General features: G+C 38.4%; 1 protein-coding gene across 1 annotated transcript; it reads left to right on the forward strand.

Annotated features, from left to right (window-relative positions):
• The first annotated feature begins 10,754 nt into the window (after positions 1–10,754).
• Positions 10,755–17,335, forward strand: LOC147320353 (uncharacterized). The gene is made up of 4 exons (XM_086307443.1): positions 10,755–10,859; positions 11,231–11,386; positions 14,532–14,624; positions 16,829–17,335. Exons 1-4 carry the CDS (start codon positions 10,755–10,757, stop codon positions 17,141–17,143), a joined length of 669 nt encoding a protein of 222 aa, XP_086163569.1. The 3' UTR covers positions 17,144–17,335.
• Positions 17,336–18,541: the final 1,206 nt, after the last annotated feature.

Here is an 18,541-nt window from a genome sequence, read left to right on the forward strand (position 1 = left end):
ATGGCAGCTCTCCAGACTCTCCTCTCTGCACTGTCATTCATGCTGAGGAGTGTCACACTGACACATCATTTTTGGAAAATTGACAGTCCTGACTCATGAATGAAACTAGCTTCTGGAAATGAAGCTTGTATATGTTAGAGAGAGAACAAATATTGCTTTCTGTATCTCATTAGATTATTGTCTCCTTTGGGATAATTTATGTTGGATAAATCAGGGAAACATTGTCATAAAAGTTAACACGCATACTAATACTCATTCAGTTTCTCCTGTTACCATTCAGTAATTTCACTGAAAGTGACACTAAAGAGTCTTAACCTGAATAAAATACATAGTCTTCATGCATTCAGCATTTGTCACAGGCTGATATAAAGGTAAGAATTACAATCCTGGTTTTTTGGTGGGCAGTGATGTCCAGTCACTCTGTAATGTGGGAGAACAGCAGGCTTCAGTAACTCTTTAATCAATACATAAGCTTAAGTACACTAAGCTTTGCGCTGTTTGCATCAGATTCTCCGAGTGTCGCTCTGTGACTGTCTCAGCAACAGCGTGATATGTAGTCAGTGTCACCAGCAGCCCTCGATGGAAGAGCTGATCCAGAAGCGATGACTGCAAGGGTCTAGCTATGTCTGCCACATGAGCAATCATCGCCTGCCATATTGCTTTCTGCTGCAGCAGTGCCCCGCCCACTGGAGAATCAAGCGTGATGTACCCAAGAAGACTTGGAACAAGCAAATTGAAAGCTATCTTAAACAAAGACATCTAACCCTCGAGCAAGCAAAGGTCAAAGCCAGAGATCAGAAGACCTGGAAGAACATCGTTGACCAAGATGGAAACCCTACGGCATCCACAGCAACGTATTGGCTTCATGGACAACCTTCCCTGCTGACCACCAGCTAGAGACAAAAGAAAAAGAGGACACTTAGTTTGACTCTGTGTCCATAAAATATTCTGTTTTATGTTAACCTTAAGACAGGAAGCCACATGTAGCCTCCAGGTGACAAATTCTAAATGAATTATTTTGTAACTGAACTCAAAATCTAAATCCCTAAATGGTCACAATATGAACAAAAATCTTTGCACTCATTTTGTGCTAAGTTTTCTCATTCTTGCTTCTGTTTTAAAGCAGCAACACTGATATCTAGGAACATCGTTGCATAAAAATCTTGGAGAAACAAATTTGTATTTTGCTTTTAAAAGCAAAATGGAAGTTTTGTAACTTTCTGATGAAATATTATTGGATTTGTAGTAGTAGCTATGTGTTTGTGTAGTACCAACAATCTTCTTCCTTAATGATTGAAGCATTAGAGAAATTAAAGCATGAAGATCAAAGCGTAAGACTAAAATAGCCAAATGATTTATTGGGCATTTATGTGAAAAGTTGAAATGACACTACAGCTTTTGCTACTGTTTTTAATATCATTGCTCTCTGGATGAGGTGAATGCAGGTACATATCGACCTGTTAAATCCAGTATGATTCCCATGAAAGAGTATTTAAAAGGTTGAGATGGGCATTGTTAAGCTTGTTTTTTTTTTTTCTTGCTCAGTTTCTTTCACACAAACTCAAGGATATCACAGTCTAATGGAAGTGAACCAAAGCCTCTCTCTGTCCCTGATGAGATGCTTGTTGTTGGTGTGACTAACATCCGTGGTGGCAAACGCTCCTCCTGTCTTGTGATTTGTCCAGTTCAAGGAGCCTGGAGAGGTGTGACAGGCTTGCTTTGCTCATAACCTATCAGCTGAATAATTACCACTAACATGCTTCTCCACAGGGCTTTGCTGCTATAAACGGCCCCTCTGTCTCACACTAATGGAAAATTATGGCTGCAGTGGTGTCGCAGCAGCAGACTTGGGTCACAGGGGACCAACGTGGACATATTCGGGTCAGTTACGGTCTGAAGAAGAAAAGTGAGGCCCTCAAGAAAAGAACCACGAGAATAAACAAAGTGAGATTTCTCCACTTGTTCTTGCAATATCCTGTTTATCAGGATTGTCCTGTTTACACTTAAGATTTTTTTTAAAGTCAATGCAAGAAGATGCAGCCTTCCATTACCACCGTACACATTCGCTAATAGGCCAATTGCTGAACTCTCCTGCTGCTAATGTGAGACATAATAACACACTAAAAACTCCAATAACGAATAAATTGCCACACTGATGCTCACTAAAGTTGAATTATGTGTGTTTCAGTTTCCACACCAAAAAAAAGCAGCGTTGCAAAAGAAATATGCAGACAGCATTAATATGACTAATAACAGGCTCAGACACATACCTGGGGGAAGATTCTAATGATTTGTACATAAAAGTCCACAGTAATTTGTTAAAAAAAAAATAAAAGGACTGGTGGGTTTTTTGCAATGCTTCACCCTAAGGGTAATGTATAGGGCTAAGCTGCCTTTGTAGCATCATACTCTGTTGATGACTCATTGTTAAATTTGTGTGTAATACAAGGAAGAGAGAGCTAATTTGAATTTTTACTTTTATTGCTTAAGCTTCATGTACCATTTAGACTACAACACCACAGCCAAATTATTAAGCTATGGACTGTTATAATGCACAGTTTGTCTCGTGCTTTGCTTAGGGCGTGCTGCATGGGAAGCAAACAGCACCTTGCTGTTTTTTGTTTCAGGAGCCAAGGTCACACCTTTTTCAAGTGGATTTTCCAGCCAAGCACAGGACAGTCATATTTGCAGGTGGAATTTTCCTCACTCACAGGAGGTTCATTGCACTTCAGATTGGGGCTTGCTGTGAAGCAGTATTAGCTCTCCTACCAGCTATGCCACCAACATTCTGATAACCTCCAAGTTCCCCATCTAGATGGTGAATGTAGCAATGGCTTTGGAGTCTCTAAAAAAAACCTGACAGAGTAATGTTAAAAAAAGAAAGAAAAAAGAGACTTGTGAGATATGACAAAAAGATATGGTTGAAAGTGTAGTGTTTCCAGTTTAAATGAAGATGGTCAAGTGATGGCATGGATACAATGTGTTGTTTCAGCAACACTTACATGTCATTTCAAATGGTAGTTGATTTTTTTTTTGTCTGTTTTTGGTATTCTTAGGCCTATAGATATGTTTTGCATGTGCAGTTGGGCTGAGTCCTGTTTAGTCAACGATACAGAATTGTTGTTCTGCACAATCTCATCAACATGCATACAAAGTGTTTGCAGCACCAAGAGGACCTGAGAGGAAATGTTTATGAGTAACCATCTGCACTAAGCAAGTAAATCTTGGGTCCACACAAATGAAGTAAATTTTTAACACTGCTTCAATGTATAATGCTTTCATGCAATCACAACCATTTAGTATTTAGTAGATTAAGGAGGAGTTATGTACTTTGTTTGCACTGATTATTCCCCTTGTGGCTGTAAGCACCTAGTACCTAGTACATAATAGTAGTTACAGCATCACTCTGGCCAGCCGGGGTTTTTCTGTGTGGGGTTTGTATGTTCTCTCTGTCCCTGCCTGGGTTCTCTTTCCGGCTTTTAAGGCTTCCCCTTATTTGCCAGGAGCATGACGAGTTGCAGCCCTGCATTCAGCTGTTGGCTGATCCCAGTCAGTTTGGTGCTGATGCTGTTAATCCAGCCAGCTACTTTCCCAAAAGTTCAAGATTTACCAGTTGATATACTTGGGAGCAGAAAATCAAGCCTTGTGACAGTTTGATGTTTACACCAAATCAGCTGTTACTCCAAATGTGTACAGATTTTAATCTATTCACTTATTTGCCTACCATAGTGACCAGGAGTAACAGGGAATAAGGGTTAGACATCAAATTCAATTAAATTTATTCAGCGCTAAATCACAATGACAGTTGCCTCAAGGTACTTTATATTCCTTTATATATTAAAGACCCTATAATAATACAGGCATCCTACATCCAAGGAAAGTATCACATGCACACATTCCCCAACCCCGACTTCTTGGAGGTAGTGAAAAAAATAACAATGCAGGATTCTTTCAAGGTTCTGTAACTGGAAGGAGTACGCTTTAAATACTTTAACAAGGATCCATTGGAGGATAAGTCTGATACCAGCTGCTGCGCTAATTCCCGGTGCAATAGCACATCTTACGAGGTGGCTGTGGCTCAGGAAGCACAGTAATGCATCTGTAATTGGGAGGTTGTTGGTTTGATCCTCGGCTACTCCAGTCTACATGCCAAAGTTTCCTTGGATTGCATAGTTGGTCTCTCATGTGTTCAGTGTGAATGTTTGATAGAAAGCAATTATGAACAGAAAAAAGCACTTTGAGTGCTTGAGTAGAAAAGTGCTTTTTAAGAACCAATCTGTGGCTATTGATTGATACCAAATCACAATCACTGATTCTTTACTTACTGTCTGTTCCTCTCGTGCTTTCTTTGTTCATTACAAAATGCCTTTCACCCTCCCATGTTAACTCATTCACTGCCAGCCATTTTCAAATCAGGTAACTCCCCACTGCCAGGGTTTTTGAGCATTTTTACTCATTTTTGAAGAGCCACAGAAAACTGTGTGTTATGATCATATAAACGCTGAACCTACCAAAATGAAGAACAGACTCTCTTCTTTCATCCAAAAAAAAAGCTTGTTTCTACCATTTTCCATTCTTTAGTAATCAGCTGTAGAAGAGAGGTGGGTTCCACCAAAAATGCCTGTTTTGACCAAAAAAAGGGAGAAAACGAGCTTTTTGTGAAAAATACATTTCAAGCAGAAAAGTGCCTTTGACACTAATATTTCTTGCTTTGTGACACCTCTAACATGTAAAATAGTTTTTCACTTCTATAAAACAGAAATAACACTGAGAAAGGTTATGTTTTATCAAAACAATTTATTTACAAATATATGAAAAAATAAAATGTACATAGTGAAACATTTATTCACAATGAATAATTCACTTTTGTGTGGTAATCATTATAACACTTTCCGGGATGCAAGGGCACACAACAAGACTTGCACCACATTTTTGTCTCACTGCGCAATCCCTTACGTGCGCAAACCCTGCACCTCCTTGCAGGTCTACTTTTACTGCTGGTGGGCTTCAGTTTTTCAAGTTGGTGCCTGCCTAGGTCACCGTCTAGCCTGCTATCAGGGTCGGTGTTGTAAGGTGCCCTTGGGGTTTTTCTGCCTTTCCAGTCACCTTCCCCTTCAAATCCCACACCTGCCCCCTCCCCTAGAAGGTTGTATTCTAGCCCCTCCCATTGAAAAACGTAATTGACGTCTATAGACGTCAATGGCAGTCAACGTAAGTTTTTCAATTGGCAATGAATGAGTTAAGAAAACCTCATGTTGTTACTTTTTTATGTTATTTGCAATTTATTTTTAATTTATAAAAGCTTTTTTCCATCTTTCACTTTTCCTCTCATTACATCTGGGCTTTAAAAACTGAGTTTGATGTACTTTTGTATGGAAGTTCTTTTGGTTATATTTCAGATAATACTCACTATATTTCTGAGAAAGTTGGAGCCCTCACAGTTCTTTAACTGTGTAAAATCCATCAAAGGATAATTTACAAAGTTAATGTGCTGATATGCTGTGGCTGTTATCTGTTGTACCCAGTATCTTCTGATGTTCTCACAGACAAATTTCACACTACAGCAGATAATCTAACAAGATTTTGCCTTTGTGTTTGTTTCGCTTGTGGCCACAGCTCTCTAATCCTTACTCAGGGAGAAAGTGAGCTGGCAGCGTTGCTCTCATTTCTGCTTTATCTGTAAGGTGTGACACAGTTTTGTACTTCTTTTTCATATAAATAAGTATTCCTCCAAGGCTTGAAAAGTAGCTATGGAGTTTTTGGATTTTTATTTTTAATTGAAAATGGAGGTTGTGTTAAACTTAAATGTATATCTTTGCAGTAGAAACTTCCCTAATGTTCTTTCACTGTGGTCCATATGTCTCACCAACGTTTGTTACATCAAATCCGACCAAGAACATCTTTCCACTGCTGCTATATTTGGATGTTACGCAAGTCCAGTTTTCTCCAAGCTCATAATCTTACAGGAAAACTGTGGGTGTGCACAATTACGGCATAAGCAACAGGTCAAAGCTATGATGTGCCTAATGAACAATTAAACCGTAATTATATTAGTTTCTCACTGAGGAAACGTTTGGTTGCTTGTGCTGCTAATCCTCACCTGAGACACAGACCCTCAGAGATTGCCTTAATCTAAACGACCAGATTAAGAGGCTCTAAAGGCCAAAGACACAATAAGTCTATGGTCACTACAGCTGTCTAAGGCCACCATAAATCAAGTCTGTAAGAGTGCACTTGATTAATGGTTTTAGTTAAATGTGTATTCATTAGAGTACCCTTGTATAATAGACTTAATAAATTAGATTTGTAGACTGTCATATACACTCAGGCAAATAAATGGTTTTCATCCAAGTAAGAAGAGATGTAACTTTGTAGAAATTATACAATCCTCAGCTGAGGGTTTAATGTGAACAATGTGTCCCATCTCTCACTGTATTTTCCACTGGAGCCTAATTTAAATAAAGAAAGCATCTGATGGTGTGAAATGTTTTCTTGCTATTAAAAAATAAATAGCAAGTTAGTTTCATATTTTTCAAACGGTATGTCTTAATTCGTATAATGGATTTTGAATATTATTTCCAGCTTATATGAACAAAAATTTCATTATGTTACGTAAATATTAACATTGAATTTAACATCTAAAATCTAAATTTCTGTGTTTAAGTGCATGTTAGAGCAGTGAAGTCAATTTTCTGTGTTTAAATGTCATAGTTTAAATAAATGTAGATGTCTGGTGCTGGGAGAATGCCTTATTCTCTGGGTGACATCTCTGAAGCCACATAACGGTAATGCTTGTTGTATAAGAATGTGTCATCGGTTGGAAAATAGCTATCCTGAATTGCAGAAATGTGATTTTATTTTTCTTTATTATGTTGTAAGTTGTTTGACACTCAAAAATATGCTTTTAAAACCAATGCACAAATAAAAGTTTACATGATATTGCTTTTACCTTCTCATTTGGCCAAGTTCAGTTAGTCTTGTGTTTAGTGTTTCCAGCCCAAATGTTAGCACATGCAGCACACAGTCCTTCAGCTGCACATAACCCAACCTTCACAACCTTGGCTAGTTGCCCAGCTCACTGGCCACTTTGTATAAAGTGCTGGGTTATAAAGTTGTTGGCACTGCTTGGACAGCTCTATCTTCCATAAGTTCTCCAACAGTCACAAATTGACTCAGTTTTCCTATTTGTTTAAATAAAATAATAGTGAGCAATCAGTTCACACTACAGGTCAGTGTTTTATACCCTTGTGTGCCTTGGCACAGCTCGGTGTTACCGTGCACACTAAGGATAGGCCTGCTGAATCGTCGTAGCCTCTAGTTACACAAGCAGCTGTCTGTACAAAACTTAGCTTCTTCTTGACACCAAACCCTTAACTTCCAACTCTTCCCATCCACCGCCAGCTGAGCTAAACCACACTCTGCTGCCACGTCATCATATAAGAGTGTTTATTAAAAATTGTTTAGTCCATTAAAATCTTAATTTTGTTTTTTAACATGGGGATGTGGGCTGCAAAACTAAAATATTTTGGCAGCATACATGTTTATTTTACTCTGAACAATGAAACTTGGCTGCTGTAGCAGTAATGAAGCACGTGCCAAAGCAGCGGCATTGCTTTAAGTACAAATGATTACCACTACAAACACTTAGGGAATTTTGGAGACTTATTTTTAAGAAATTCAGCCATCTACAAAACAAAGTTCTCACAACTGCATTTGACATCAAGGCATTTTTTAGGTTTTATCTCTGGCACAATCTTTTAAACATAGCAAATCCTTTCCAGTTCACATTTCTTCTTCATTGGTAGAAAAGGCCTTTGTTGAGGCTGGAGGTAATGTCTCCATCAGATAATTTGCATTCTAGACTTAGCTCTCATTTCACAGAGAGTTCTGGGCTGAATTATAACAACAGAGGCAGGTGAGGGAGGAAAAAAATCACCCTGAGAAGTTCAAACGGATTCTGGGAAGGACACAGCAATCACTGCATCTGTCACAACTGCTTTGTTTAATCAATATGTTTGTCAGTTGAAGACAAACACTCATCAGGTCTAAAACTCATTCCGGTTATACAAGGAAGTGTCATACAATGGATTAAATGACTTCCATTTACTGCTTCTCTGTATGCAAAAGCCATTTCTTTAATATCTGACTTCTTTCAAACATAAACGACTTTGTTGTCTTCCCCAGAATCGCCATCACTTTGCTTTCTGTACCTAGCTTTTACCCATACATGAATGTTTAAGCCACAGGAAGCTGGGAGAGAGAGATGCTGTATTTTGTTGCAGCTACTAACTTGTGTTTCACTCGGTTTTATAAAGTATAATTATCTCTCGTTTCCAGTTTGTTCATATTTAAGGTGCTCTGCTAACATGAGGAACAGGTATCTGCATTCAAAGCTGCAGCACTGCTGAGAACATTTCCCATCTGTTGCCTTTCATTTATCTAATCCAAGGTCGCAGGGCTCTAGGACAATGTACCTGCTGTCGAGAGGCAGGAGAACCCCCGGATGGGGACCACTTTATTCTGTTTTTCTCAGTGAGTGGTGCAGGATTTAAACATTAACAGTTAATTAGCTTCAGTAAAGAAGGCAGCGCCAGTTCTGGTTGATTCATATTTTTGCTGCTATAAATGACCACTCTAGGATTTGAGTTTCATTATATGTATTATATGTTACTGAGATGGCAGTTCAAATAAACAAGGTTGTCATCATATTTCTTTATAAGACTTTTAAACCCACTCACACAAATGCCCACAAGGATTTATTCAAACTTCATGTTTGCAGTTTACATGATCATCTTGAAACTAAAACTGAAATATAATGTAAAGTTAAAATATATATTTCTATAATGGCAGAAAAAAAACCCAAGTTAGTTGGTCCATTAGTTAATAAGCTGCTTTCTGATTCCTTTAAAAGAAAAAAAAATGGGTTGAATTAATACAGATCTAATGCTGTGAGCCCAAAAAATGAGCAGGATGGGAATGTCACCCTGGGAATACAGGCACGACTGTGCTGCACTCTGGCTCCGCACAGCTGCTGGAGCTGATCGCATCTATTGAAGATGAAGCTTCCACCAGACATGCCGCAGCACGCTTTAGAAGTACCCCACCACTGAGGATGAGGAGGGTAGGAAATCAGAACGCTAAAATAAAATAAAAACACTATGCAGACTAAATGCTCCGGGGTGATTTGAAAACAAAGATGAAATGAATTAACAAAAATGATGCCCAAGACACACACACACACACACACACACACACACACGTGCTTAACATAGTTATTAAATCATCAGCCAATACTCGGTGTAGGCCATAGCTGTATAATCTGTATAAGCTCTATAATCTAAATATTTTTATTGCTATAGTACAATTAATGTTGTTATGCATTTAATTTTCAATATATTATCTTACAGAACTAGAACTAGAAATAAATGGTAAAGCAAATTATTATTAAGATGCCAAGTAACAATTATTTATTTTAATTTCTGAAGAGAATGTTATGCTTTATTAATTTTACTCCTGAGAGAATTCCAGTTTAAATTTGATTATAAAAATGTGAATAATTCATTTTGAAATTCTTCATCCCTGTTCAACATGGTAAAATGTTGAACTCACTGAAAAGGAAAGAGTCCCAATTACAGGAATTAACTCATTTTTATGACAGGCAGTCTAATAAATCTAAAATGTATTGACAATTAATGTGGCATTATTTTATTTATATCAGTTTTAATGGACATAGCCTGCCACACCTTTATCGAATTGCTTTGTTGAAATCAGATTTACCCTTGTTGAAACGGTTAACGTTGTCTTAATTTCCTCTTTTAGGCTGTTGTGAAATGGCTGCAATGGTGAAACTCAGAATCATTTTCTCCGAAAATGATTCCCGGAGATTGATCCTTCCAAATGGGATGCCAGAGTCTGTCAGTGAGCTAGTTCAGCAGATAAAGGGACAGTGTGGAGTTAATGGGGACTTCAGACTTCAGTTCATGGATGCAGAATTTGGGAATGAATTCACCAACTTGGAGTCAATGTCGGACATCCAGGACAAAAGTACCATCAAGATCATCTTTAGCTCAGTTGCACCTGTCGAGCCTGGTGAGCCACTGATCCCTCTTTACTCACCTGCTGCCACTTCCCGCACTCTAGATGACTCCTCATCCATTTCATCTCCTGGGAACTCATTTGATACAGATATATTGTCTTCTCCTGAATCTACTTCCTCAAGAGCCACTGCATGGCCCGATGTCTTCCCCATTCCCCGGTTCTCTTATGATACTCAACTACAGCTGGACAGGGCCAATGCTACTTTCAAAGAAACTGGAGCTTTGTTGAATCCTGATCATAAAATTAAGTCTGCCATTCTTGATGGTTTAGCTGAAACAATTGTTCAGTACAAGGTCTACCTCTCTGACAGGGAGTTTGATGAGGTCGCAGAAGCTCTTGTAACAACCCATCCATGTTTGAAAGAGCCTGGTTCAGTCACTGGATATGGCGGATGGAAAACAAGCTTGAAGTATAAACTTGCTAACTACCGAACTAAGCTTAGACGGCTTGGTTGCCCTGAAGTTACTGTGAATTCCTTAAAACATAAACCTGATGGCAAATGTACTCCTGCGTATGGCGTGAAGAAGCCAAAAAAAGCTGAAGTGAATTACTGCCCCACTTATCCAGCTGGTGAAACTGCAGAGACACTGGAAGAAATCAGAGTGGACCTCCTGTCAGAAGTTAAGAAAAAAAACAATGACCACAGGGTGGCTGCAATGATGGAGAAGACCTTTGCTCTCAGAAGGCAAGAGGTAGTACGTGAAGCACCGATGATTGCTGATTTCAAAATGAGGTGGCCAGCTTTCTTCCATGTGTATGAGGTAATTGAATGGGTTTAAAACAACAGCAATATTTTGCTTCCATTGGATTATTATATAAAAGTAACTTGTGACCACATGGGATTTACTGAAGATCAGCTAAAGCAGCCTGTGTTAGCTCAGCTACAAATATGAATGCAGGAACCTAATATACAAGAAATTAATGGATTATGCATTCACATGTATTGAACAGACTTGACTCACTTTTAAGTGGACTGAATAATGACAACACAATCCTCTGTTAATTATTTGTGGTTGTATTTGCCTTTGTTAAGTATCCTGGGGTTTTTTTTAAAGGTGCTGTGTAAATCTCAGTTATAAATGTATTCTTATTATTAGTTTTGTCTGTTGGATTATTATTCTGCCTTTTGCAGGTGAGTGCAGAATTCAAGAGGATTACAACAATCCATTTGCAGTCTAAGTTCTTCTCCCAGCTGGATAGTTATTCGGCAAATTTTATGAAGATATATGCCAAGAAGGGTGGAGTGCAAGGGAGAAACATTAAGACCATCATGGCACCTGCAACCCAGGTATGACAAGATATATTTATACAAGCCCAATTGAAGAAAGTTTGGATATTGTGTAAAGTGTAACTAAAACCAAAATGCAGTGATTTGCATTTCAAAACCATCTTTTACTTACAAATAAACATAGAAATTTGGTGAGTTAGAAACATTTGTAAATGTTTTTGTACTTGATTCTAATCTGCTGCTGAGTCATTTTTATTCTCCTTAAACTGCAGCTGAACTAACCAGTTAAATTTGTAATTCACCTTAAATATCTGTTCAGTGACATTGATTTCACTTTGATATGGAGACAAGCTAATGTGATTTCCATGTTTCCTTTATCAGGCTGCGTGATGGTAACCTTTAGTGTTCAAGTGAGCCCAGATTAAATTGTCAGACCCTAATGTTCTGATATCACCTTACAAATAAACAACAGCACTTTAAGCAAATAATTTACTGGAACTACAATGTTTATTTTACTGCTCTGTTTATTAAAACATCAGATTCAACATTTGCTGCACCATTCATCACTAGTCCCTAAACAGCATGGGTGTTTTTTACTGTTATATTTTAGTCTTCTTTATAGATTGTTAATCCCTATCTGATAATGTCCCTAGAGTACACTTGTAGGGATTATTTCATGGAAGAAGAGTCATATGACCCGTGAAACGCTCCTTTAGATTGGTTAGATATTGCTAACACTAGAGCTGGGCGATATGACCCAAAATTCATATCTCGATATTTTTTAGCTGGATGGCGATAAAGGATATATATCTCGATATTTTTTTAAAGCCATAAGTTAAGAACAAAAAGAGAGTTCTTAGTCACACTGTGTCCCAGATGTCACACGGGCACTTTTATTTACATACAGCGTAGATGTACATGAAGAAATTACTCTAAAATAAATTATCAGCATTTATTAAATAATCATGGTCCATAAATAAAAGAAAACAATGTTGTTTTTGTGCATAACAAAAAGCTCACAATTGTGCAGTCAAAATGTAAACTAATAGACGCTGAGCGTAATAACAAAGAGACAGATTTCACAGCTGCACCACGTCTCTGAACAGGTGCCATTTGTGGTCCTTATACACACACAGTACGGTAATATTACGTTGAAGCACAGTACATATCACTCCACGAGGCTCCTCCCCGGTAGCCGTAATCCTCCGACAATCCATCAAGCGGTGCAGCTCCGTAGCTTAGCAAAGTCATATTAAAACATTTTTGACAGATTGCTGAGCGCTGTGTACCACATAAAATCGGTTCGCGGTCAGTAAGCACAACCAGAATTCATACATAAGGCGGCGCACTGTCGATTTTTGAGAAAATGAAAGGATTTTAGGCCATGCATGTCGTTAGCGCGGTTAGCTCGCTAACACGTTGACGCCGTCCAGCCCCACGCACGGGGCAATCCGCGGTAACTCGCTAACGGAGATTTTCCGCTTTCATCTTGTCATTGCCTGCAGGTGAAGCTATGGGGGAGGGGGAGTTGGGTTCAGTGAAGGAGAGGCGAGGCTGAGTAACGTTGCGTAGAGACAAAAGTGGACGAAAGAGAGGCAAACCTGCGGCTCCACAAGTATAATTATAACGTAACATAGACTTTATCGATATAAACGATATTGTCACATCTTATATCTCGTATGAAAATATATCGATATTTTTAAAGAACTCGATATATCGCCCAGCCCTAGCTAACACCACCCTTTTTATGGAAACAAGCCGGGGAAATCCTAGGTTAAGTTAACGAGTTCATAACCAACTTTGTGTGAGTGCATATCCTGATCACCAGTGTTAATCCAGATAAGGGAAAGATACCCTGGGTATGTTGAACTCGCTTCATAGTATAGGCCTCTGTTGCTCGACGTTTGGGAGAAGAATGTAATGTCATTCAAATGTTATGGGGGTGGTCAGAGGTCTGGAGAGCTGGCAGGCCAGTTCATCAAATTCAAGATGAGCTAATATTTTTCTTAAAAATTATCAAATTTTCCCAGATTAAAAATTTAATATGTTTATTTGTAAGTGACATGTAGTTTTGAGACTTTCTTGAATTGGGGATGGTATGGCATGATTAAACTCATAGACAAAGTAATAAATAATATTACAATGACAGATTTGTCTAAAATGCATAAAGACTATTCTATTCCAAAGGGGTAAAGATTGCAGAACAATAGCCTCTAAATTTCTCACAAAATGTTCTTTAACCCCACTGCTAGATATGTGTGTGTTATATATATATTAGGGGTGCAACGATATTCGTATCGATATCGAACCGTTCGATACAGTGCTTTCGGTTCGGTACGCATATGTATCGAACAATACAATTTAAAAAATTTATTTATTTATTTATTTTTTTTGTTGTCCCGTTTGGATCTATAGCCATCAGAATTGTTGTCTTGAGGCCAAGAAAGATGCCAAGCGGATTTATTTTACCAAGTGGATCATCATATTGGTCCATTTGATTGACCTTTATTATAATTATGAATTTATTTTATTTTCAGTTGCAAACGGGACAGACATGACTGTGGGATAGGACAGGGGGAAAGAATGAAAGAAAGAGGGGAGAGAAAGAAAGAAAACCAAAGGGGAGAAAAAAAAAGAACAATACAAAATTTGTAATTTTTTTTATCAACTTTCCTTCTGACGATGCTGTCTGTGTTGAGCGCTCAGTGAATCTGCGTTCAACTACTCCGCCTAGGCTGCACTGTCCAGCGCAGATCCACTGAGCGCTCAACACAGACAGCATCATCAGAAGGAAGAGCGCAGGGCAAGCTAGCGAGACAGAAAGTTAAGCTGTGCTAAATAACCAGGGGTGCACATAAGTGGAGCACATTCGCTGTCAAAATAAAAAACACGTACAAGGGTTAGGGTTAAATTTAAAAACTGTACTTTTTTGCCAAATATATATTTATAATTTTAATAAATGACAAATTAAAAAGGCATGAACATTTTTTTTGTATCGAAAAAATATCGAACCGTGACACCAAAGTATCGAACCGAACCGAACCGTGAATTTTGTGTATCGTTGCACCCCTAATATATATATATATATATATATATATATATATATATATATATATATATATATATATGTGTGTGTATATCTATGTGTGGAGAGTGAGATAGAGTATATTTGTGTAATTTATGTATTTTCCCTCTGTGTATTAAGACTGCTGCTGTTGAAGTCAGAAGAGAATGCATCCTCAAAGGTCTTTGCGTGTACCTGAATGAAGATCCAGAGAAGCTGGTGAAGGATTACCTGGTACAGTGGGGCAAAAAAGTATTTAGTCAGCCACCGATTGTGCAAGTTCCCCCACCTAAAATGATGACAGAGGTCAGTAATTTGCACCAGAGGTACACTTCAACTGTGAGAGACAGAATATGAAAAAAAAAATCCATGAATTCACATGGTAGGATTTGTAAAGAATTTATTCATAAATCAGGGTGGAAAATAAGTATTTGGTCAATAACAAAATTACAACTCAATACTTTGTAACATAACCTTTGTTGGCAATAACAGAGGTCAAACGTTTACTATAGGTCTTTACCAGGTTTGCACACACAGTAGCTGGTATTTTGGCCCATTCCTCCATGCAGATCTTCTCGAGAGCAGTGATGTTTTGGGGCTGTCGCCAAGCAACACGGACTTTCAACTCCCGCCACAGATTTTCTATGGGGTTGAGGTCTGGAGACTGGCTAGGCCACTCCAGGACTTTCAAATGCTTCTTACGGAGCCACTCCTTTGTTGCCCGGGCGGTGTGTTTTGGATCATTGTCATGTTGGAAGACCCAGCCTCGTTTCATCTTCAAAGTTCTCACTGATGGAAGGAGGTTTTGGCTCAAAATCTCACGATACATGGCCCCATTCATTCTGTCCTTAACACGGATCAGTCGTCCTGTCCCCTTGGCAGAAAAACAGCCCCATAGCATGATGTTTCCACCCCCATGCTTCACAGTAGGTATGGTGTTCTTGGGATGCAACTCAGTATTCTTCGTCCTCCAAACACGACGAGTTGAGTTTATACCAAAAAGTTCTACTTTGGTTTCATCTGACCACATGACATTCTCCCAATCCTCTGCTGTATCATCCATGTGCTCTCTGGCAAACTTCAGACGGGCCTGGACATGCACTGGCTTCAGCAGCGGAACACGTCTGGCACTGCGGGATTTGATTCCCTGCCGTTGTAGTGTGTTACTGATGGTGACCTTTGTTACTTTGGTCCCAGCTCTCTGCAGGTCATTCACCAGGTCCCCCCGTGTGGTTCTGGGATCTTTGCTCACCGTTCTCATGATCATTTTGACCCCACGGGATGAGATCTTGCGTGGAGCCCCAGATTGTGGGAGATTATCAGTGGTCTTGTATGTCTTCCATTTTCTGATGATTGCTCCCACAGTTGATTTTTTCACACCAAGCTGCTTGCCTATTGTAGATTCACTCTTCCCAGTCTGGTGCAGGTCTACAATACTTTTCCTGGTGTCCTTCGAAAGTTCTTTGGTCTTGGCCATGGCGGAGTTTGGAGTCTGACTGTTTGAGGCTGTGGGCAGGTGTCTTTTATACAGATGATGAGTTCAAACAGGTGCCATTCATACAAGTAACGAGTGGGGGACAGAAAAGCGTCTTACAGAAGACGTTACAGGTCTGTGAGAGCCAGAGATTTTCCATGTTTGAGGTGACCAAATACTTATTTTCCACCCTAATTTACGAATAAATTCTTTACAAATCCTACCATGTGAATTCATGGATTTTTTTTCACATTCTGTCTCTCACAGTTGAAGTGTACCTCTGGTGCAAATTACTGACCTCTGTCATCATTTTAAGTGGGGGAACTTGCACAATCGGTGGCTGACTAAATACTTTTTTGCCCCACTGTATGTTAATTTGCAGTTATCCTTATCTAAGGAGATGATCAAAGATAGGCTCAAACTACATATAAAAAGCTACATGCAAGAAGTTTGTGGCTTTAAAAATTACCTTTTAAAAATAGGAAAAGTAAGGGCTTTATTTTTCTCACTAGATACTGCACGCACCATTCTTGAGTGTTTTATACTAACCTCATAAAATAATATCATCACAGAACTAATATCATATAATGATTCACCCCTTCACGCACACATTCATACAAGTATTTCTATGTAGCATTCACACTTTGATGAATGTATCAGGAGCAACTTAGGGTTTAGTAACTTAAACTTACCCATGGTTAGTTCTGGTATTCAGACTGGAGAACCCAAGGATTAATCCAGTACACAACTTGCTCTACCTCCTAAGCCACAGCCACCCCTAACTCAATATCTTAAAAGACGGGACTTTGTTGAGGTATTGAATTAGATTGTCTTGAGTCAGAAAAAATATCAGGCAGTCATTTTTGATTATATTTACATTATTATAAAGTTTGAATGAATAAAGCTTTTAGGTATTTTACATTAATTATCTCTCTCTCTCTTTTTTTTTTTTAAATTGTCACAGGACGTTGATAAAAGCATCGCCACTGCCATAGCAGAGACAGTCTTTGGAATCTGTGTCATTCGATCAGAGGGTGCGGAGCCTGGCGATGACCCTCAGGATGTTATGATTGTTCTAGAGGGGGTGGAAGTGATGGGTGAGTTGGGCAGTGTAGCTTTTGCAGTGGCAATGTTGCTTGGTCTGGTCTACTCACTAAACCTGAGCTACCCTCCTGAACTCAGGTACACCTTTGAGGTTCTGCAGAAGATTCTTATGGAGTTGGATGCACACAAACTATCCAACAAAGTACAGGTTCTCAAAACTCTTCTTTCTCGTTGAGAAATGTTGCCAATACAACAGCTACACCATGTATCTGGAACATGTACCAGAAAGAACTGCAGACAGATGATACAATGCATTTTCTTATTCATTTTGAGATACACAAAATTGGTGATATTTGTTTTTTTTGAAAGTGCATCTCTTTGACCTTCAAAATCACTTGATTCAGCCGTTCATTGTGGTTAAAAAATGGTTTGAACAGGTTAAGTTTCCACCATCTCCACTACTTTTTTTTCTGTGATATAACTTGCATTCGATGTATTCTTCACATGTTATGTGAAATTTGCTATAAATACAATAAATTGGAGAAAACAAAAAGATGTGTATGACAAATTTTAATTTACCTTTTAGATGTAATAGTGAAATGTATGTTAACCAGACTCTAGACTTTGTTAAATGCTCCAAAAAATTACTCTTTAAATTAACTTAAAATAATCATGGAAAGAATTTCCACGTGATTAAATTGCTTTCTATTAACATTAAAGACTTGTGTTGGAATAACTTAATTTGTATGAGTTGGTTCAACTCAATTAACTTAAGCTGGGACCAAATTTAGTAAATTAGTTGGAGAAAACCTACTGAATTGAGTTTGAACAAAAATCTTTAAGTTGGATCAACACTATTAAAATATATTGGATCAAAATGCAGTAAATACGTTGATTCATCAATCTTTAATTAAGTTGGTCCAACTTGAGTGGATTAAGTTGGAGTAACAGAATTGCATGGTGCTAAAATAAAGCAATTTAATCACGTGGAAATTCTTTCCATGATTTTTTTATGTTCATTTAAAGAGTTATTTTTTTGAGTGTATACTGAAATTTGCCTCAAACACGCACCAGCAGGGTTGCTCCATTTGTTTTTGTGCTTGTATTATCAAGATCTACCTCACTATATAAAACACCTTGAAATAATTAGCTGTTAACCCATTAGGGCTGGGTCATATTATACCGTTCACGGTAATACCGGTATAATGTTGGGCAACGATAGGAAAATGAAATATCGTGATAGAATGAGTAAAACGCGCATGCGCAGTGCCTTTGTTTTCATACGCACATGGCCGATTGTTGAGTGAATCAGATGAACCAGAATTGGTTTGTAAAAATGGTGCAACTTCAGTGATGTGGAACTGGTTTGGTGTTTGTCCGTCAGATACACGACAAAGCACATTTTTTGCAGAACATGCAAGCGGCCGTTGTTATTGTCGTATTTGTCGGACTAAGATGCTCTTAAATCTGGGAGTAATCTGGGTCCTAAACTCTGTATGCTTCAGGTCAAACAACACTGCAGCATCACTGAGAGTTAAAAACTGTCTAAATTCTTTCATCTTTAATAAAACGATCAGCATTGCTGCTTTACCAGGTGTAACTATGAAGTTTAACTTCCAGGCATCCATGAAAA

Source organism: Aulonocara sp. 'chitande type north' Nkhata Bay, linkage group LG10 (genome assembly GCF_057382095.1).
Source record: "Aulonocara sp. 'chitande type north' Nkhata Bay isolate Kocher_YH1m ecotype deep benthic linkage group LG10, A_spYH_male_GT1.1, whole genome shotgun sequence".
Classification (NCBI taxonomy): Eukaryota; Metazoa; Chordata; class Actinopteri; order Cichliformes; family Cichlidae; genus Aulonocara; species Aulonocara sp. 'chitande type north' Nkhata Bay.